This window comes from Rhinopithecus roxellana, chromosome 7, assembly GCF_007565055.1.
Source record: "Rhinopithecus roxellana isolate Shanxi Qingling chromosome 7, ASM756505v1, whole genome shotgun sequence".
Taxonomy (NCBI): domain Eukaryota; kingdom Metazoa; phylum Chordata; class Mammalia; order Primates; family Cercopithecidae; genus Rhinopithecus; species Rhinopithecus roxellana.
This window is the reverse complement of record NC_044555.1, coordinates 135981993-136004298: the sequence shown is the minus strand read 5'-3', so window position 1 is coordinate 136004298 and position 22306 is coordinate 135981993. Positions and strand designations below refer to the sequence as shown.

The following is a 22306-nucleotide window of genomic DNA, read 5'->3' as shown; positions in this document are numbered from 1 at the left end:
CACACCAAAGCCTAGATACACGAATGTTTATAGCAGTTCTGGTCATATTTACTAAAACCTGGAAGTTACACAAATGAATTTCTGTCGGTAAGTGGAAAATGAAATTTTTGTTCATCCATACTATGAAATACCACTCAGCATTAAAAAGGAATTAACTACTGAGACACACAACAAGGTATATCGAACTCAAACGTGTTTTGTTCTGTGGAAAGAGCCAGTCTCAACCAGTTACATATTCTATTGTTCTATTTACCTGATATTCTTGAAAGAGAAAACTGAAATAATGTAGTACAGATGAATGGTTGCCATGGTTAGGTGTGGAGGGGGTGGGTATAAATATAAACAAATAGCACATGGAGGGGGCTTCCTTTGGGAAGGAAGGTGATGGAACTGTTTGTAACATTAGAGTGGTTGTAGTTAAGGAATCTACACATGGGCTAAACCCACACAACTGACACCAAAAGAAAATAAATTTACTATTTGATAATTTAAAGAATAAAATTGAAAGTTATAAAAGAAAGCTGGAGTGACTACATTAAGTAAACTTTTTGGCTTCTATAGGAAGAAAATTTACCATGGATAAATTGGGACATTATGCAATTATAATAGAGTCAATTAACAAAGAGGACATAATAATTTATTAATTCACCTAGAAGTAGAGCTTCAGAATACAAGAAACAACTTCAGACAGGACTTAAAGGTTGGGAGGCCAAGGTGGGCAGATCACTTGAGGTCAGGAGTTCAAGACCAACCTGGCCAACATGGTGAAACCCTGTCTCTATTAAAAATACAAAATTTAGCCAGGCATGGTGGCAGATGCCTGTAATCTCAGCTACTCGGGGAGTCTGAGGCAGGAGAATCTCTTGAACCCAGGAGGCAGAGGTTGCAGTGAGCTGAGATCATGCCACTGCACTCCAGTCTGGGTGACAGAGTGAGAATCTGTTTAAATTAAAAAAAAAAAAAGAACATAAAGGATAAATATTAATATTACAATCTGCACTTGAATTGGAAATTGTAAACCTCCTCTCTGAGTAAATGATTGAAGTAGTCAAACTCTGCAAAGTTATAGAAGGACTGAACAACAGAAAGAATCGACATGAGCTGATTGGCTTTTATTGAATGCTTCTCAGAACTGCAGCAGAATAAACAGTATTGTCAAATGTATGAGGAATTTGTACCCAAATAGATAAATAAGACATTCCATAAATAATTCAAATAATTAAAATTGTACAAATATTTTTAAATAAATCTATAATAGAGTAAAACTACAGATATAACAAAGGAGATAACTGTAAAGTCCCCAAGTATTTTGAAAATAAACAGCACAGTTTTACTATTCCATATTCAAAAAAATTATTGAGAAAAGTTAGAAAACGATTTTGAATAAATAGAAATGGTAATATCGTGTTAAAAATATGTGGAATTCATCTAAAGTAGTGCCTTAGAAAAATTTAATGTCCTTAAATGCATATAATAGGAAGTAACAAAGAATTTGGGATAAAAAAAAAACTAAATTTGATCTGAAATAATTGGAAAAGGAAAAATAAATTAAACTTAAGTATGCAAAAGGACAGGAGTGATATAGATAAGAAGACAAAAATCAACGAAATTGCAATTTCAGAAGAACAATAAGTAGTATTTAGGAAACCAAAAGTTATTTAGATCAGAGAAGCTGAAATGTCCAATGTGACTCTGAGAAATTAAAAAATATATTTGTGGAGAAGTAATGGCTTGGAACACAGCAAGAAATATAGGAAATTATACACCAACTATACATTGTTATGACAGACTGTTCATTTCTGAGAGAAGTTTCTGAGATGACCACATTTGCCTTGAAATTGTCTGAATTTTTAAGTGCCTACTATGTGACAGATGCTATCAAACACTAACTCATTCAATTTGAAGAGGATCCTGTAAAGATCAGTAGGGAGAGTTCACCTTTTTCACTCCATGGCATTTTCTGCACTTCCTTTTGCAATGCCATCTATCATCTCATTTTCCTCCTTCCATATGATGCAGGGGCAGAATCTTACCCACCTTCTCTGCTGCCCTCCACATGACCATTCTTACCTGAACACCTGTGCAGATGCCACTAGTCACACTGAAAGTCAGTACGTTCCTAGGGGCAGATGACAGACAGGAGGCAGTGGAAGGCTGGTTAATTATTCTTTTCAACTTCCAGGTGGTATGTCCACCATGGAACCAACTTTTGCCTCCTGGGAAGAGCCCAGGTTTTGTAAGAATTCGGCTTCAGGAAGTGGCTGCTCCTCTTCTACTTCTTATGAGGGGATGGAATTTCTGAGCACCATCTATGTATTTGCATGTTTATTTCCCACCTTCAGATAAGAAACTCATTAAAATTCTACTGCAAATATGCGAGTGACTTCAAAAACATTCCCTCTACCTTGAGGACTGTATCCCAAGATTCAAGAGATTGTGGGTCAATATGGACTCTACTCACAGCCCACTGGGAAACCAAAGACTGTGTAGAGGACTCCCAGGGAGAGATGACCAAGTGTCTAAAGTCACAGTCCAGAGTGGCTGTGACTGTGGGACAGGACTGAGGGTGAACTGTGGGAGAGCTAGGAGGCTTCTCCAGGGACTAGGAATGCTCCATGTCTTGGGGAGGGCAGGTGATTCTGCACAGCCCCCAGGGGAGGAAGCAGTGAAGAGCAAGCAGCAGACCAGGTCCCAGAGCCAGAAGGGAGGGCACATGAAGGTGACCAGGGGAAGGGTGCTGTGACGTGGGAAAGTGCTGGGGCCAGACAGAAATGCTGGAGGTGAACTTGTTTCATGTATCCAGGAAGGAGAGGATGGAAGATGTGGATAAGCATTTGTAGGCTCTCCAATAACATATTCCATAGGAGCTGGTCAACAGAAAGCACTCAACAGTCAGCTCTCAAGGGACAAACCACATCCCACTCCTAAAAGGCATTTGATTCTCATTGTCACGTTCTTTTTGCCTGCTTTGGTCTTCACCTCAGGTCCTTCTTTTGGTCACCTGAGAGACAGGATGCAGTGCTGAGAAGTGGAATAACTACTCAGCAGGTGGGCCTCAGGCTGGGAGGAATGTCAATAGCATGGGCTCCATAGGAATTTAGACCAGGGACCTGGGTCCGGCTCTTTCCCTTACTAGCCATGTGATCCTGGGAAATAAGCAAGCCCTGTGAGCCTCAGATTCTTCATTTGTGAAGCAGGAGTGATAAGCCCTGTCCAACAGGACTGTTGGAGCATGTGCAATGTAAGTGATGCACCTGGCTCAGGGCCTGGCTTAAATTAGAAGTTTGACAAATGACAAGTGGCTGATAGTGCTAATATTCTTTGAGCCCAGACCCTACTACTCTGGGTTTTGTTGTTGTCATTGTTGCCCAGGCTTTGGGAGAGAGGGAGCCTGTGAGCAGCCTCAGCTGAGAACCACATCCCACAGGCCCTAGCAAACAAAGGCCTACTTACAGGTCTTCTCCTTGAGTCTGCTCTGGGGCCTCCTCGTGGGTGTGCCCTCCTGGTCAGCCCCTGAAAGACTAATCAAAGAGGCCGCAGGATGCAGGCTGCAAGCCCAGCCCCGTCCCCTTAGTGCTGTCAGTAGGGTAGGTCACACTCTGTAAGATCCCTACACTTTTGGGGTGAATGGTCTCCTCTGTGTTCCCTCAGGGCCCTCACTTTTCTCCTGGCAGGGCCTAGACTACACGCTTCTGCTGCTGGCTTGAGAAACTTTCAGATTAAGAGCTGACATCCCTGATATGAAACAGGACATGAGGGCATGCATATCTGGCCACACCCATTCAGGGTCTCCCAGGAAAGACAGCAAGAGATGTCCAAATTCACTGGAGTCTATGTGTCCTGCGTGAGAAGTCTGCTTGGTCCTCAGCTTCATGCCTGGCAGGGACTGGGAGCCTTCCTCTGTTGATCAGAGGCCAATTACTTAAACCAAGGTCTTATCTCCAGGAGGCTCAGGAAGAGGAAATGAGGGAATTCCATTCACCTATCATTCACTGTACCTTCCCATGGCTGACAGAAGATGCAGGGTAGGGCTGGGTACTGTGCTTTTGGTGAGTCAGCTCCCCTCAGTCCTCTCCTTGACTGCTGGCAGGGCCTGAGACCCTCTCTCTGCTGACCAGAGTGTTGCCCCTTCAGACCAAGGCCTCTCCTTTCCTGAGACCAATAATCCCAGGATAAGGGAGGGACCTTTAGCTGACAGCCCTGCCCATGACCTCCAGGTTGACAGCAGGGGCAGGACATATTCCCATGGGATCTCTGTGTTCTGGTCTGGGGGCACCCTCAAATCTCTCTCAAGCGCCCCATCTGGACTCTTGGCAGATCCTGGGAGCACAATGTCTGTTGAAAGGATTGGGGTCCCTGTGTTGACCTGTGTTGCCCTCTAAGAATAAGGCCCTCACGTCCCTGAGATCCTGAAACAAAAGTGAGGAGATGCCACATCCCATGAACCCTGCATGGGTGTCCAGGGCTGACCCCAGGAGCTGACCTCTTTGCTTCTGGGGTGGGGATTTCAATGTCCTCTTGTGGGTTGTTCATCTTTACTCCTGCCAGGGCCTTCCTGTCCTCAACACTCAACACACCTGAAGTGAGCAGACATATCTTCTTTATATCAACACCTCATCCCCCTGAGGGGTTCCCAACTTCCTGTCCATGGTACCAGCAAGCCTGATCCTTAGGGAGGTCTCTGATTGGGTCCCCCCAGAGCTAATAACAGTGTACAGCCAGACTCTGTGTGATGCCATCTTTCTGGACTGGGGTTACTCTCAGCACTCACAAAGGAGGCACACCTTGGGTCCTGCTGATCCTGGGACTCCCCTCTCTGCTGACCAGATGACCAGATGTGGCTCCCTCTGTTGACCTGTCAGTGCCACTGAGACCAAGAAACTCACTTCTCTGGGACCTCTCATCCCCAATCACATGGCAGAAATGAGAGCATGCCACATGCTACCTATGCCCAGGGCCAGCTGGGGCTGAGAATAGGTGACACCAGTGTCTGAGTTCCCTTCTTCTTTGTGGGGTGGAGGTACCTTCTTACCTTCAGTTCTCACCAAACTTCCTCCTCTTGAAGACCCTCCACCTAGGGTCTTCCTCCTGGTGGACCCTAGACTCCTCCCTTTGTTGACCAGGCATGGTTCCCTCTGCTGAGCTGAGGACACCCCTCAGACCAAGGCCTCCACCTCCCTGAGACTCAGGAGGCAGAAGTGAGTTGGGACCATAGGGACACCCCTGCATGGGATTCCTTTTGATGACAGGAGGAGCAGGTTTCAGGGGATTTCTCTGTCTGGTTGTCCTCCAGGTATTCATATTTACTCCTGACAGAAACTGTTCCTTTCCCTCCTGTTGAACTGTATCCTGTATCCCAAGGCCACCTCCACCTTCTCACTGCGACCCCCGATGAGAAAGTGGAGGGCCATGACTCTGTCCCATAGTCCTGCCTGGGGGCCTCCCAGGACTGACAGCAGGGGCAAGTTTCCTAGCTCAGAGATGACAGGTCCTCAGAGTCCTCCCTCAGGGCTCTTGGACTCCTCTCTCTGCTGATCTGAGGCTCTATTCCTCAGAACACAGCCCTCTCCACCCTGGGCTTAATATCAGTTGGATCTAAAATTGTTAGTAAAATACAATAGAAATGTCTTCAGAATTGGATTGGGTGTGGTGGCTCATGCCTGTGATCCCAACACTTTGGGAGGTAGAGGTGGGTGGATCACCTGAGATCAAGGAGTTCAAGACCAGCCCAGCCAACATGGCAAAAGGCCGTCTCTACTGAAAATACAAAAATTAGCCGGGCGTGGTGGCAGGTGCCTGTAATCCCAGCTACTCGGGAGGCTGAGGCAGGAGAATCGCTTGAATCCAGGAGGCGGAGGTTGCAGTGAGCCGAGATTGCGCCATTGCACTCCAACCTGGGTGGAAAGAGTGAAACTCTGTCTCAAAACAAAAACAAAAACAAACAAATAAACAAAACGAGAAATGTCTTCAGAATTGTCCACAGGCGTTTTTGTTGGATTCACTGGTCAAGTAGTTTAATATGTATCTCTGCTAGATGTAAGATGTCAAAATTTGGCATGAGGATTGTAAAGTTTGCAGCCCAAAAGAGAAATATTTTGTTTGTATAATTTTTGATAAATATGGCACTTAATATTTTTTGGTTTAATGAAAACAACTAAATCCTGAGTTAACGGCAAAACACACACACACGCACACACAAACAAAAAACCACCACCATTTATTTAATCTTAAGATTCTTACTTAGGTAAACACCTGAAATTCACAGGTTATAAAAAATGGTAAACGGGGAAATAACTTTAAATCATGACTATCACAGTTTACATATGTAATCTAGGTAAACTATTCAAGAGGAAAATTAAATAATTAAGTAAATGCAATAGAATAAATACTTGTAAATAAACTTGTTATGTAATTTAGAATTTAAAGTTAAATTAAATAATAGATATTCATTACATGTCTGGGTCACTTCAATTTTTTAAAAAAATTGCCAGGTGCAGTGGCTCATGCCCATAATCCCAGCACTTTGGGAGGACGAGGCGGGTAGATCATGAGGTCAGGAGTTCGAGACCAGTCTGGCCAACATAGTGAAACCCTGTCTCTACTTAAAATACAAAAAATTGCCGGGTGTGGTGGTGTACGCCTATAATCCCAGCTACTGGGGAGGCTGAGGCAGGAGAATCACATGAACCTGGGAGGTAGAGGTTGCAATGAGCTGAGATCATGCCATTGCACTCCAGCCCAGATGACAGTGCAAGACTCTGTCTCAAAAAAAAAAAAAAAAAAAAAAAGAAGGAAAACATTTTTATTAAAAAATGTGTTCTTATTTAAGAAAATGTAATTTTTATCTAAATTCAAATGTTATTTAATGGGTATTTATGATATATGGTAAAACAAACCACTAAATAAGAGAGATGTAAAGAAAGTCATAGATATAAAGAGATATTTTGGTAAGAAAGATGCAAAGGAAAATAATTGCCTTTAGGGCCCCTTTGATTAATCCTGGATAAATCTCTTTTCAAAAATCCTTGACTTAATCACGTATTTTACCATGTAATGTAATAGGCAAGGACTCCAGGCATTAGGCAGAGAATATATCTTTGAAAGACCATTTTTCCACCTACCACAATTGGTGTCTGACAATGTCCCCAATAAGATTGTGTCTCATTTTCTTTGTGTTCTCAATGGCAAGCCTACACTAGTTTGAATAATTGTTTGTGGAAGGAATAACTGTCAATATGTCGGTTGGAAATGTAGTCTTATAAAGAGAAAAGTAGAGGGAGGTTGGGCAGAGATACACAAAGAGGAGAAAGTGGTGTGAAGATGGAGGCAAAGATGGAAGTGATACAGCTATGAGCCAACGAATGCCAAGGGATGCTGGCAGCCAGCAGAAACAAACAAACAAAAAAATACAATTACTATATGATTCTACTTACATGAGGTACTTAGAGTAGTTGAAGTCATAGAGACAAAAAGTAGAATGGTGGTTGCGAGAAACTGCGGGGATAGCAAGTGGTGATTTATGGTTTAATGGGTATAGAGTTCCAGTTTTGCAAGATGAACAGGGTTCTGGAGGTGGATGGGAACAATTGTGTGTAGCACCTTTTCCTGGAATTGTGGCTACCTTGATTGATGTGCCTGATATAAATAGCAAAGCCTGGCACATGCAGAAGCCCACAGGAGGAGATGCTTGCAGAGCCTAAAGAAGCACAAGAATTAGAATAATGACCCCCACTTTCACCACCATCAGCAAAGATAACAAGGAAGTTCAAAGAATACAGCCGTAGAGAGTTTTCTTCTCTTGGGGAACTTAGAATGTAGTCAAAGGTCGTTTTTCTACTTCATCTGTTATATCTGAAAGAAAAGCTAACAAAAGTTACCACTAAGAATCTACTGACAATGAAAAAACATTTAAATCAGATCAGTCCTTTTTGGTTTACTTGTTGGAGAAAAAAAAAATATTCTTTTTCTTGCCTTTGCAGTCATAGAGCACATTCATTCCATTTTCAGTTTTGACCTCCGCACGTGGGAGGTGTGAAAATCTAATCAACACAATCATGGGTGGCTAATTATTAGATCTAATAATGTGTACCTATTCTTTAAAATCTCTCTTTTTGTGTGAAATGTGTTATAAGAGAAAGTGATTGTGGAAGTGAAAAGTGGATATAATTGAAATGTAAGAAAAAAGAAAAATAATTTTAGATGGGAAAGGATCTTGTATGGTAAACATTTTTGTCCTAAAATGAAATGACTGGTTATTTAAGAACAAGGGGTGTTTGGGATACAACAGGAGGTCCAAGAATGTAAATGGTTTCTGTAAGTCATAATAAGGTTTGTAAGAAGAGGATTCATAACAGAAAAACTTGATGTGATCAAGTTGGCTATAATTAAAAATAAATTATTTATAAGTATCTTTCTATAGATTGGGCTTTGATATGGAAAAAACACTAATACACTAAGGAATAGGTTAGAACAAAAATGTTTTTTAAGGTATTGATTCACTCATAATAAAATTACAAGACATTTTAAGTTTTTCAGCCCAAAAGTTCCACTCTTGTGTCTTGCTGTTTTCAGCGTTCACTCCCCTTTGAGAAGGACTGAGATAATAACTATCTTTTTCAACTTTTTCATCAGCTCCTCTATTTTTTTTCCCTCAGGTTCTAACTGCTGTTGTGGCTTGAGGCTTAAACAATTTCATTTTAAATGTCCATAGCAAATTCTTTTTTCCAATGTAACATTCTTTGCTCTTGGTTTTAAATTTTTCTGTGAAACTGAAAATTATACTTATGACCCAGGATGCACTGTATTTATGTTTCACTAATTCAAGTACCATTTTCATTAGTTTTGACTTGCAGGTTATCTAAATGGACTCCCCATGGGAAAGCAATCACACCTTGAAAGTTTTTTTTTTTTTTAGCTTTTGTTAACTATCCTAACAAATGGATGTCTATGTTTTATCAAAATAATTCCTATGTCATTGTTATTAAGTTTAATTTGCTTAGGAAAACTGAGATTAAAAAAAACTTAAATTAAAAAAATTGAGATTTGTGTATCCATTAACTTTCTCTATTTCTTTTAATGTCCTCATGCTATTAAGTCACAGGGCTTTGACACCTGGGTCTAAAAAGAATACCTAGTCCTGCTAAGTCTTAAACACTGACAACAGTTAAAGCTTCATCTTTAGACCTTACAGAAAATGACAATCAAAATAAACTGCATTCATCAGATATAGGACCAGAAATTAAAATCGTTCAACCCCTCTAGGCCCAGACAGTATTGTGGCAGAAGAGGGCATGTGAGATTTTAAGGGCCAAGAGTTTCTCTATAAATTAAACATTAATATCAAAGGCACAGTAATGCAAGACCAACATCTGGGACTCTGTCCCAGATTACAAGGTTTTCTTAAAGTATTAACTCACGTAAAAATATATATATAAATATATATGTATAAATATATTTAATATAAATATATAAACACATATAATATAAATATATAAGCATATAAATATAAATAAATAAATAAATATATTGTGATAAAAAGATTTATAGAAATTACATCTTATGGTCAAGATGATGAATATTTAATAGATTTGTTTACAAAATTTGAGAGATTAATTGGCCTCAAGCAGTCTTTGTTATGGCTTATTATTTGGAAAATTAAGTCTCTTCTCTCAAAGAAAAAAGGGCTTTGCTTTTTTTTTTGGAAATCTTTGAATTATCATTTTGGCTGAATGAATGACTTTTTTTTTACAATACTGTTTTATGTTATCAACTATTTAACCTTCCTATATATGACAAACTTACCAGAATCAAATTTAAATTCAGCCATTTTGACCTAATTAATTTTTTGATATTAGGTCTTCTGAAGTCCAAAAGAGATATATTCAGCTTATTTTAAGGTGTTAAAAAATTTTTAGTCTAGAGAAGAGGAGAGAAAAACAAGAAATAACTTTAATCTCTCCTTTTAAATTTTTATTTCTTTTCGTTCTGCTTATGAAAGACTTTATATCCATGAAAGAATTTAAGTTTCTTGAATAAAATGTATTGCTAAAGATTTAAAGCAATCACAGCAAAATAAATTGCTGAAGCGGTATCATTCATTGAGTTAAAAAATACAAGTTTTTCTGTATTAGTAATTGACGTACATTTGATTTTTAAAAGACACCATTTGAGTTAGGTCATGACAAAGCAGATTTACGTACAACCGTTAATCGCAGAAAAACATAAGAAAGTTTCTATGTGATCCGAACAGAGGTACTCTTTCCTTGATCATAAGAAAATGCAGTATTTTTAGAAAGTAAAGCTATTAAGTTTACAGAGGTACAAAACAACAAAACACTTTAAGGAGAAACTCTTTATTTTTCAGAAAAAGGTATGATTTCTCATTTTATATTCTTGGCATAAATTTTAATTCTTTCTGGCGGAACCAAAACCTTCTGAACGCCTTTCAGTATCATCTAGAGCTTGAACTTCTATTTATGGATAAAAATCCATTCACAAAATGACTGTGCAATTTGATCACCCTTTTTGACTTCAAACCTTTCTTTACCAAAAGTAAGCAGTAAAACACCAACATTTCCTCTGTAGTCTTCATCTATGACACCATTTTCTGTGTCTATGAAGTGTTTTGCAGCCAGGCCAGACCACTCAGCCACTCCCATAACATCCAGAAAGAAGAGCTATCTGAATGTTCATTTTCACAAGAGCTTACTCCGTAGATGGTATTGTATAATTGTAGGCACCATACATGTTATAGTCTGCGGTCAGTCAAGACCCCTGGTTCAGGGCCATGGATGCTTGGAGAGCAGGCAAAGCACAGCTGCATGCTGCCCTCCTCAGCAGAGCAGGCCTGCTTGCTGGGGGAGAAATGGCAGGTGTCTTTTCAGAGCAGGGCATGGTAGAGCAAAAGGAGAGCAGCAGAGGAGACAGTCCAGGGAACAAGAGAGTACAGGATGAGCCACCATTCACTTTGATTAAGTGACAATTAGTACCAGTGTCTCCATTCTGTATTGGTTTGTTCTGCTAGGGCCTGGGGACAGACCTTCATCCAAAACAATCGCCTCCCATAAATTCGCTTAACACAAACAACCAAATATTGTAAATGGGGAAAAGATATCGGTAGACACTTCCCCTAAGTGGACATATGCATGTGAATAAGTCCTAATCAGGTCTTATTATCAATTTGGGGATTTTTTGAAATTGCTTTTGGAGTCTTCATCATGAAATCTTTGCCAAGGCCTACGTCCAGAATGGTATCTCCTAGGTTTTCTTGTAGGATTTTATGGTTTTAGGTTTTTAATTTATGTCTTTAATTCATCTTGAGTTGATGGATTAAAGATGAATTCATCTTGAGTTGAAACTGGAAGGGGTACAGTATCAATTTTCTGCATATGGCTAGCAAGTTATGCCAGCATCATTTATTGATAGGAAGTCATTTCCTCATTGCTCGTTTTTGTCAATCTTGTTGAAGATCAGATGGTTATAGCTGTGTGTCTTTATTTCTAGGTTAGAGAAGAGTATCATGTTTTGGTTACTGTAGCATTATAGTATAGTTTAGAGTCAGGTCCTGTGATGCCTCTCGCTATGCTCTTTTTGTTTATGACCTGTGTTAGAGAACAGTATCATATTTTGGTTACTGTAGCATTATAGTATAGTTTAGAGTCAGGTCATGTGATGCCTCTGGCTACACTCTTTTTGCTTATGATTGCTTTTGACTATTCAGGTTCATTTCTGGTTCCATATGGAATTTAGAATAGTTTTTTTCTAATCTGTGAAAAATGTTATTGGTAGTTTGTTAGGAATAGCATTAAATCGGTAAATTGCTTTAGGCATTATGGGCATTTAAATAATATTGATTCTTCCTATGCATGATCATGTAACGTTTTCCCATTTGTCTGTGTTATCTCTGATTTTTTTTCAGCAGTATTTGTAACTGCCATTGTAAGGTGTTTCACATCTCTGATTTGCTGCATTGCTAGGCATTTTAGACTTTTGTGACTATTATGAACGTGATTATGTTTTTGATTTGGCTCTCCACTTGGATGTTGTTTGTGTATAGAATTATTGCCGATTTTTGTACATTGATTTCATATCTTGAAACTTTCTTTCTTGGTGTAAAATCATACCCTCTGCAAGGAGAGATAATTTGACTTCCCCTTTTCCTATTTGGGTGCATTTTATATCTTTCTCTTGCCTGACTGCTCTGGCTAGGACTTCTATAATATGTTGAATAGGAAAGGTGAGAGTGTGCATCCTTGTCTTGTTCCGGTTCTCATAGAGATTATTTCCAGCTTTTGTCCATTCCATATGATGTTGGCTGTAGATTTGTACTTAGATGGCTATATTATTTTGAGATGTGTTGCTTCAATGCCTAGTATGTTAAGGACATAGTCCAATGTGGACACATGCATGACAAAGAAGCACATGACAAATTATTCTACATCACAGCTGTTAGAGAAATGCGTATTAAGGCATAATGAGCTATGGTAACATATATTTGAAAATGACTAAGACATTTTTTAAAGACATTACTACATGAGTGTTTACAGCAGCTCTAGTCGTATTTGAGAAAACCTGAAAATTATACAAATATATTTTTGTGAATAAATGGATAATGAAGTTTTTTTGCATCCATACTATGAAATAACTGCTCTGCAATAAAAAGGAATGAACTACTAGTATGCACAACAAGGTGTATCAAACTCAAAGGTGTCTTGCTGTGTGGAAAGAGCCAGTCTCAACCAGGTACATATTCTATTTTTTCTATTCATGTGACATTCTTGAAAGAGAAAACCGAAATGCTGAGTAGAGGTGAGTGGTTCCCACTCGTAGTTGTAGACGTGTGGGTATAACTGTAAGTGTATAGCAAGTAAAAGGGGTTTCTTTTGGAGAGGAGGGTGACAGAATTGTTTGTATGAAGATTGTGGTGGTGGTTCCATGAATCTACACATGAGCTACACACACAGAACTGGACAGAAAAAGAAAAAAAAATACTGTTTGTTCATTTAAATAATGAAATTGAAAATTAAAAAAGAAAGCTAGAAAAAAGAAAAGTAAACTTTTTTTTTTTTTTTTTTTTTTGAGGCGGAGTCTCGCTCTGTCGCCCAGGCTGGAGTGCAGTGGCGCAATCTCGGCTCACTGCAAGCTCCGCCTCCCGGGTTCACGCCATTCTCCTGCCTCAGCCTCCCGAGTAGCTGGGACTACAGGCGCCCGCCACCTCGCCTGGCCAGTTTTTTGTATTTTTAGTAGAGACGGGGTTTCACCATGTTAGCCAGGATGGTCTCGATCTCCTGACCTCGTGATCCGCCCGTCTCGGCCTCCCAAAGTGCTGGGATTACAGGCTTGAGCCACCGCGCCCGGCCGAAAAGTAAACTTTTAAAAACTTTACGGGAAGAAAAATTACCCTGGATAAATAGGGACATTATGCAATGATAAAAGAGTCGATTAACAAACAAGACATCATAATCCTGTTACTTCACCTAAAAGCATTGTTTCAAAATACATGAAACATCTGACCGAATTGAAAGAATAAATAGTCAAATCTGCACTTGCATTTGGAGATTGCAAAACTCCTCTCTGACTAAACGACTGAAGTAAACAGAAACTCTGCAAGGTTATAGACCAACCTGAACAACACTAAGAACCAACTTGAGCTGACTGGCTTTTACTGAACATGCCACAGAACAACAGCAGAATAAATATTCTTTTCAAGTGTATGTGGAATTTTTACAAAGATAGACCAAAAAAAAAAAAAAACCCTTAAAAATTTAAAATAATTGAAGTTGTACAAAGTATACCTTTTAATATGATAAAAGTATATATTTCAAAGTATACATTTCAATTTAATAATTGAAATGGTACAAAGTATAAATGTGAAAAATCCAGAATAAAATAAAATAAAAATGTAACAAAGGACATATTTATAAAGTATCTAAGTAATTTTAAATAAACAACACATTTTTACTCTTCTATGTTTAAAAAATTCTTAAGGAATGTTAGAAAACATATTCTGATGAATAAAAATGGTAATATGATGTTTTAAAATATGTGGAAATCAGCTATCATAGTCCCTAGGGGATTTTTTACGTCATTAAGTGCTTATGTAAGAAAGTAACAAAGGGCTAAAATAAAACATCTAATCATTGATGTTAAATAATTAAGAAAAGAAAAGTAAATAAACCTGAGGAAAACAAAAAGATGGGGATGATATAGACAGGAAGGGAAAAACTAATGAAATTGAAGCTTCAGAAACTTCTGGAAACAATAAATGCATTTGATGAAACCAAGTGTTATTTTTTTCAATAGATTAGACTAGCTAAAATGTCCCATGTCAATCTGAGAAATTTGAAAATACAGCTGTGGAGAAAAAACAGCTATGAATGCAGCCAGAAGTAGAGGAAACTACATACAAACTCTAATTTGTCATGTTAACTACTCTTCATTTCTTATAGACGGTTCTGAGAAGACCAGTTTTGCCTTGATTTTATCTGAATTTGCAAGTGTCTACCAGGTAGCAGATGCATTCAAATGCATTAACCCATCAAATGGAAGAAGATCCTGCAAAACTTAGCAGGGAGATTTCACCTTCTTTACTCCATAGCATTGACTGCACTTCCCTTTGCAGTGCCATCTATCACCTCAGGTGGCTGCGGATTTCCTCCTTCCATCTGATGCAGGGGCGGAATCTTACCTGACATACTGCTACTCTCCACATAACTGTTCTTGCCTGAACACCTGTGCAGGTGTCACTAGTCACACTGAAAGCCAGTATGTCCCTGGGTGCAGATGCCAGACAGGAGGCAGTGGAAGAGTGATTAATTATTCTTTTCAAATTCCAGCTGGCATGCCCATCAATGACCCATTTCTCATACCCCAGGAGGAGCCCAGTGTTTGTAAGAATTCAACTTTAGAGGGTGGTTGCTCCTCTTCTACCTCTTATGAAGGAATGGATTTTCTGAGCACTATCTGTTTGTTTGCCTATTCAGTCCCCAGCTTCAGATAAGAAGCTCATTGAAATCCTACTGCAAATATGTGAATGGCTTGAAAACTTACTGCTCTCCACCTTCAGGGCTGTATCCCAAGAGTCAGGAGATTATGGGCAAACTACACTCTATTCACAGTCCACTGGGAAAACAAAGACTACGTATAGAACTCTTAGGGAGGGAGGACCAGGTGTCTAAAGCCACAGTCCAGAGTGGCTGTGTCTATGGGACAGGATAGAAGGTGAGCCATGGGAAATCTAGGGGGGTTTTGCAGGGGACAGAGATGGTCCATGTTCTGGGGAAAGCAGGGGATTCCATGCAGCCTCCAGAGGCAGCAAGGAAGCACAAGCACCAGGCTCGGCCTCTGAGTTGGAATAGAGGGCACGCGTTGGAGACCAGGGAAAGGGTGTTGTAAGTCGGGAAACTGTTGTGCCCAGACAGACATGCTGGCTGGGAGTGTACTTGTCCCTTGTGCCTTTGGCAGAGGAGCCAAGATGTGGATGAGCACTTGTAGGCTCTCCCATAACATCTTTCACAGTAAGTCCTCAACAGAAAGCACCTACTTTTCATTCATTTTGTCACCATGGGAAATCATTCTCTTTCTTACAGTTGGCCAAATGACACTTGAGATAAGCTAATTAGAATGCTTTTTTAATAGAGTCAGCTCTGGCTCTCCCAGCCAGGCAGAAGAGCACCTGGCCAGTGGCATCTGGGCCTCACATCCCAGAAGATTCCTGCTTATCTCTCAGGAAACCCTTGCATAGGATGGGTATCCATCACCAACCTCGTGTGCTGTGTTCAACCGCACTGAGACAGAGTGTAGGACACCTCCCATTCCTGCCCCAGGAGGAGATGCCTCTCTGTTTCATCCACCATCCAAAAGGAACTACGGGGCAATTTTCCCTTCCAAGCTTTTCTCTTGCCCTCTGAGAATCTGGCTCTGCCCCCACCCATTTCACTAGAATCAGCTCACCCAAAAGCTACTGCAGTTTCCCAAAGCCCAGAAGGCCTTGGCTCAGGGCAAGTACACTCCACCACTCTCACCTGTTGCCCCCAAACCCCACCCCTCTCTTATATTTCCTTTACATCTTAGGGGACACTTGGCCAGCTTAGTTATATGAATGCAGATCCTAGACTCAACCACCGTAAGGTTAGGGCTGGGCCTGGCTTACTTTAGCGTCTCCAATACTAACCCAGGGTCTTGCAAATAGCAGATGCTCAATGAATGTTTCGAGAAAACATGAGCCAGTGACCAAGGGGACTTCTTTATTCATATTTAATTCTATTACATTCTCAAGCCAAGCAAATCCAGGTACAGATATGTATTTTTTAACTATACAGTGTACAGTAAGAGGTACAAGGCAGGCACAAATTAGATATTGTTTGATTGGGATGGGTAGGAAATGCGAACTCTTGCGTTAACTCTGGCCACATGCTCCAGGACTTTCACATAGCTGGTTTCAGCGAGGGCCCTTGGACCCCACAGGAACTCGTAGCACACAGGATCACTGCCGGGGACCTGACGGTACTCCAGGTAGTTCTCTTGCACCCACTCTTGGGTGAGCAGCTTCCTGAGCTTCCAATAGACACTCTGCTCCCTCCCATCATACAGCCCCATCACACTCAATGCTTCCCAGATTGCCTCCTCAGGAGCACAGATGCCCTCCATTACGATCATGCCCAAAACGATTATCAGGAGGCCGGTCTTGGGTGTGCTCTGATCATCACCCAGCAGGCCGTCATAGGAGAGGCCCAGGCAGGTGACAAGGACGTAGCAGTGGCCGGCGGGGTCCACTTCCTTCACATCAATGCCATAGATCACCTGCATGCACTCAGAGGCTTTGCTGAAGATCTCAGGAAAGTGGTTCTTGTAATTTTTGATGACACTCTCCAGCATTTCTGCCTTTGTGACCCGCTCCTTAATTTGATATTTGCAGAGCAGGAAATGAACTAACTCAGCCACTTTCTCATCAAGTGCTTCCCGGAAAAGGGACTCCAGGTGAGCTGGGTCTGGGGAGGTGCTTGGCCCCTCCTCTTCATTGCTGCTGGAAACCTCATTGGATTGGCTCCATAGAGTGTTGTCGGTGACGGTCTGGGAAGAGGAGGCACCCTGAGGACTCTGGGCAGGACTCAGTGACCCAGAATCAGGCACCTCCTCCAGGGTTCCCACGATCAGAGTGGAGGAGGAGGATGCAGCCTTCTGCTCCTCAGTTGTGGGAGTCTGCACATCCATAAGCCCTGGTGCATCTCCTTGGGCCTGACGGCCTTCCTCAGCCTTGCAGGACTGATGCGTCTTCCCAAGAAGCATGATGACTCAGGTCAGGGCAGCAGGCGAGTGTGGGCCGGAACTGGGCAATTGAGACCCACAGGCCTGGGGAGAGAGGAAGTGTGTGAGAGGCCTCAGTTGGATACCACACCCTGGATGCCCGAACAAAGGCCTACTTACAGGTCTCCTTCAGTGCTCCTCTGGGGCCTCCCGACCTCCTGGCTGGCCTGTTCCCTGCGAACCTGAAAGAGGAATTGAGAGGGCATCTCAGGGTGCAGCCTCCGGGCAAAGGCTATGGCTCCAGGACTGACAGAAGGGCTGGTAGAGCCAAGAACTATGGGGTTCCTGCTGTTCTGATGCAAGAGGGGCCTCCGGTATACATACAGGGGAAACACCACCTCAGCTTGACTGCTGGTACTGCCTGGGCCTCTTATGCTCTGTGACTGAAGATACTGCCCCAGACTAAGGCCTCACAGCCTGGTTCCTGGAGCTCCTAGAAGATAAATTGAGGGAGAACTCAGGCTGAGATGCAAGCACAGCCTCAGCACCCCAGTGCTGTCAGGAGGTTGAGCCTGACTCTATGAGCTCGCCACTACTTTGCGTGGATGGTCCTTTCTGTGCTCACTCAGGGCCCTCACCTTTCTCCCGGCAGGGCCCGGATCTGGCCCTTTTGCTGACCTGAGAAACTTTCAGATCAAGAGTTCACATCCCTGATATGGAAGAGAAGGACGTAAAGGGACCCATATCTGGTCCCCCGTGCCCAAGGCCTCCTGGGGAAAAAGCAATAGCTACACAAAGTACATTGGGGTCCATGTGTCCTGTCCTAGGGTGAGAAAACAGCAATAGCTACACAAAATACATTGGGGTCCATGTGTCCAAACGTGAGGATCCTGGTTGGTCCTCATCTTGATGCCTGCAGGTTCTGAAACTCTCCCTGGGTTGACTTGAGGCCACTTCCTCAATCCAAGGACCTATCTCCAGGAGACACTGGAAGAGCAAGTGAGGGGATTCCATCCACCCACCTTTTCCTGCACTTCCCATGACTGACAGAAGGTGCAGGGAGGGGTTCGGTCCTGTGTGTTTGGTGAGTAGTGTCCTTTGAGTCCCTGACTCCTGGCAGGTCCTTGGACCCTCCCTCTGCTGACCTGAATGCAGCCCCCTCAGACCAAGGCCTTCTTCTCCCTGAGACCAATGAGTCTGGTATCACACAGGGGGCCTCAGCTGCTAGTCCTGCTCATGCTTTCTGGGGTGACAGGAGAGGCAGGGCAGATTTCTGTTGGGCTCCCATCTGTTTTTTGCCTGCTAGGAGAACCATCGAGGCTATCCTCAATCTTCCCTCAGTGTTGTCACCTAGACTCTTGGTAGATTCTTGGACCAGTGAGTCTGTTGCCCAGATGGGGGTCCTTGTTTTGTCCTGAGTCACTCTCTGAGAACAAGGTCCTCGCTTCCCTGAGATCCCAAGAGAGAAATGAGGAGACACCATATCTGATGACCACTGGGTGGGGTGTCCAGGGATGACACTAGAGTCTGTCCCTACTTGTTCTTGAGTGGTGGGTTCTAAGGCCTTCAGGGGGTTCTTCATCTTTCCCCTGATGGAGCCTGCCCTTCCTCAACCCACAACACCCTAATATGAGCAGACATCTCCCCTTACCACGAATACCTCATCTTCCTGAGTTTCCCCAACTTCCTGCCCATAGTACAGGTGAGATTGCCACTTAGGGCCACCCTTGATCGGGTTTCCCCACAGATAATAACCAAAGTTAGCCAGACTTTGTGGGGTCCCTTCTTTCTAGGCCAGGAGTACCCCCAGTCATCACAAAGGGTACACACCTTGGGTCCTGCAGATGTTGTGATCCCGTCCCTCTGTTGAACAGGTGTGGCTCCCTGTGCTAACCTGAGAGTGACACTGGGACCATGGTTCTCACCTTCCTGAGACCGCCCATCCCCAACCATGTGGCAGAAATGAGAGCGTGCCACATGTTACCCATGCCTGAGGCCTCCTAGGACTGAGAACCGAAGTCAGGCTCCACAAGTTCCCTTTTTCTTTGGGCTGTGTAGGTACCTTCTTACCTTCAGTCTTCACCAACCTTTCTCCCTTTGACTCCAGGCAGACCCTGGATTCCTCCCTGTGCTGACCAGGTGTGGCTCCCTCTGCTGAGCTGAGGACGCCCTTCAGACCCAGGTTGCCACCTCCCTGAGACCCGGGAGGCAGAAGTAAGGGGAGCACTACACGGACACCCCTGCATAGGATTTCCAAGGCTGACCGAAGTAAGTTTCATGGGGGCTTTCTCTGTCTGGATGTCATCCAGGTATTCATATTTACTCCATGACAAGGCATGGTCCTTTCCTTCCTGCTGAACCATGGATGTGTCTTGCAGCTCCCTGAGGCCCCCAACTGGGGAGTGGGGGAGCACATCCCTTCCCCACAGTCTTATCCGAGGTGCCCCAGCCTGAGAGCAGGGGCAGGTTTCCTAGGTCAGCAATAGGAGGTCTGCTGAGTCCTCCCTAAGGGGTGTGGAGCACTTCCCTCTGGGGACCTGAGACTCCACTCCTCAAACCACAGCCCTCTCCTTTCTGACACCCTGAAAACGCAGCAAGCATGTGCCACATGCAGCCACAGAGCCTGGGACCTCCCAGGGTTGAGGTCTCCACTGATTTGGAGTCCAAGATCCCCTGAGTCCTCCCTCTTCTTCTTCTCCTTGACTCCTGGAAGGGCAGGGCACCACCCCTCTGCTGACTCGAGTCTCAGTCCCTCGGATTCCTGAGGCCAAATGTGGAGGCGCCTCAGTCTCAGACAGGGGTAAGGTGGGTTACCCCTTGGGGTTCCTGTCCTGGGGTTCCCGGTCCCCTCAGGCCTCCCTCATCTCCCAGTACGGCCTGGGCCGTCCCTCTGCTCCTCTGAAGCCGTGCTCATGATACCGAGCCCCTTCCCTGCATCAGTCCCCTATGCGGACGTCAGAATCAGTGTGCCCGGCCGCCATGCCCGGCCACTGTGCCCAGGGCTGACAGCAGAGGCAGAGATGTGTTCTGTGGGGCCTCACCCCTCCCTCAGGGTCCTGATCTTGATGCCTGGCAGAACCTGGGCCCTGCCCTCTCCTAACCAGCCCTGCCCTGGTCACACCAAGCTCTGACTCCAGAGTCCCCTGGGGCTTGAGCCAGAGGTGGTGAGGGGTGGCCCAGCCTGAGAAGTCCGCCCCCGAGTGGTCCAGGGCTGGCAGCAGGGGCGGCGCTGGAGTACTGAGGGTCCTCTATCTGGGGTGGGGGCCTCCTCAGTCCTCCCTCAGCGTCTCACCTCGCCTCCTCACAGAGTCTGGGCCCGCTTCCCTCAGCCGATCGCAAGCGAACCCTTCAGAAGCAGGGCCTCGCTTCTCTCTGATTCACGCGGCCGCGTCGTCAGTGGCGTCACAAGCCGCCACCTGGGGCTCACCTGGGTGGACCGCAGGGGTGGAGCCGGATTCTAGTGCGGGCAGGGAGGGGCCGCTCAGTCATCCCTCAAGGTTCTCACCTGGCGATCTGGGACAGCCCGGAGCCCCGCCCTCTGCTGATGGGGTCTGCACCCCTCAGACCTAGGTTCTGACCCCGAGTCTCCTGAGGTGGCAGTGGGGGGAAGGGTGTGGTGGGGGGACAAGGCTGCTGTGGTCTTTCGGGGCTGACATGAGGGGCTGAGCTGAATTCTGTGGCCCCCCATGTGGTGTGGGTGAAACCTCAGTCTTCACTCAGGAGGGTCCTCTTCCCGAATCCTGCTTTTAGGAAATACTCTGTTTCTGTCACCTCTGAGCATTTGCACAACTGCACCCCTTACAGAGAATGGCTGCGGGTCCCAGGCTAGACGCTCCCTGCGGGGTTGCAGCACCCACGATTGTAGTGACCTCTGGGAGAAGACACACACCTTCCCACGGAGGCTCTTCCCCAGCCAGAGGTCGACCTTTCAAACCTTTTGTACTAAATGACTTGTTGTTACACTGAAGAGGCTGAGTAGCTGCCAGAAATTTGCGTAGGTCCTGAGCTTTGAAGTTATCTAACCATTCCTAGTCCACTTCAGTGATTTTCGTATTTTAACCCTCATTCGTATAGTAAGGAAGAAATTTTTCATCTATGCCAATTGTGTATGTGCATTATATATGGTATATGTAGATCATATTTGTGTTTACATGCATAAGCACATACATGTATGTATATATGTTTATATTATATAGCTATATGTATTTATATGTATGTATCTTTACATATATTCATACATATATGTGTGTGGACTATATGTACTTATTTTATTAAACAATATCTACTCATACTATGTGTGATTCACTCATACTATTCTATTTCTAGTTCATTCTATATATTTAATTAAAATAATAATATTTTGGAAAGTCAGTCCTAACCTTCTCTTTGTCTCTAGTTGTTATTAGCAGAACTCTGGAGCCATAGTCTCTCAGTGAATCCAATTTTGCTGGTGTCCTGATATTACCTCGTGGCTACTGGCCTCATGTTTTGAAGTGCAGACTCAGATTGTACATTGATGTGAGGTGGTCATTTAAAAATTTTCCTGCAACACACCGTGTCATCTGCAGTGGCTACAGACCTCCTCAACTTCCCTGCCTCTCCACCTGCTCAGAACACAAGTACCAGTTCAACACAGTCTTCAATCTTCCCCAGGGTTTTTCTCTGTTTCGTTGTTTAGACTTTGTTGCTGATATTGTTGTTTTATTTTTCTTTTTCCCTTCTATATTTTTCCACAGTTGATTTTGGGAGTAGAGCACAGCAGCCTGGGCTTGATTGTCACTTTGGCAGCTACAGGTAGGCATTCACTCTTTATTTAATTTAAGTAAGATTTACCCCTTTTCCATATTCTGTTCCTCATCAGTGAACATCATATACTACTCCATTTATTTGGGAATTTTTTCTCTGAATCTGTCAGCAAACTTGTACAGTTGTTCTGTAAATGTCTTGCATATTTTGGTTAGGCTTCTTCTTCTTTATATTTTGAAATTTAAATGCTGTCGGGGATGGTGTATTTTTAATTTTATGTTCTAAGTTGTTTATGTGTGGCAAGTCTCTTGTATTC

At 43.4% G+C, this 22306-nt stretch overlaps 1 protein-coding gene across 1 annotated transcript in view; it reads right to left on the bottom strand.

The window, feature by feature from the left end:
- The window catches only part of LOC104664496 (melanoma-associated antigen 8), a 74320-nt gene extending 53693 nt beyond the window's left edge, over positions 1 to 20627 (bottom strand). The window contains exons 1-3 of the mRNA XM_030934838.1: positions 20537 to 20627; positions 17425 to 17486; positions 16801 to 17349 (exon numbers count right to left, since the gene is read on the bottom strand). Coding sequence (XP_030790698.1) covers positions 16801 to 17286 — 486 coding nt within the window. The 5' untranslated portion in view covers positions 17287 to 17349; positions 17425 to 17486; positions 20537 to 20627. The remainder of the gene's footprint in view (positions 1 to 16800; positions 17350 to 17424; positions 17487 to 20536) is intronic.
- Positions 20628 to 22306: the final 1679 nt, after the last annotated feature.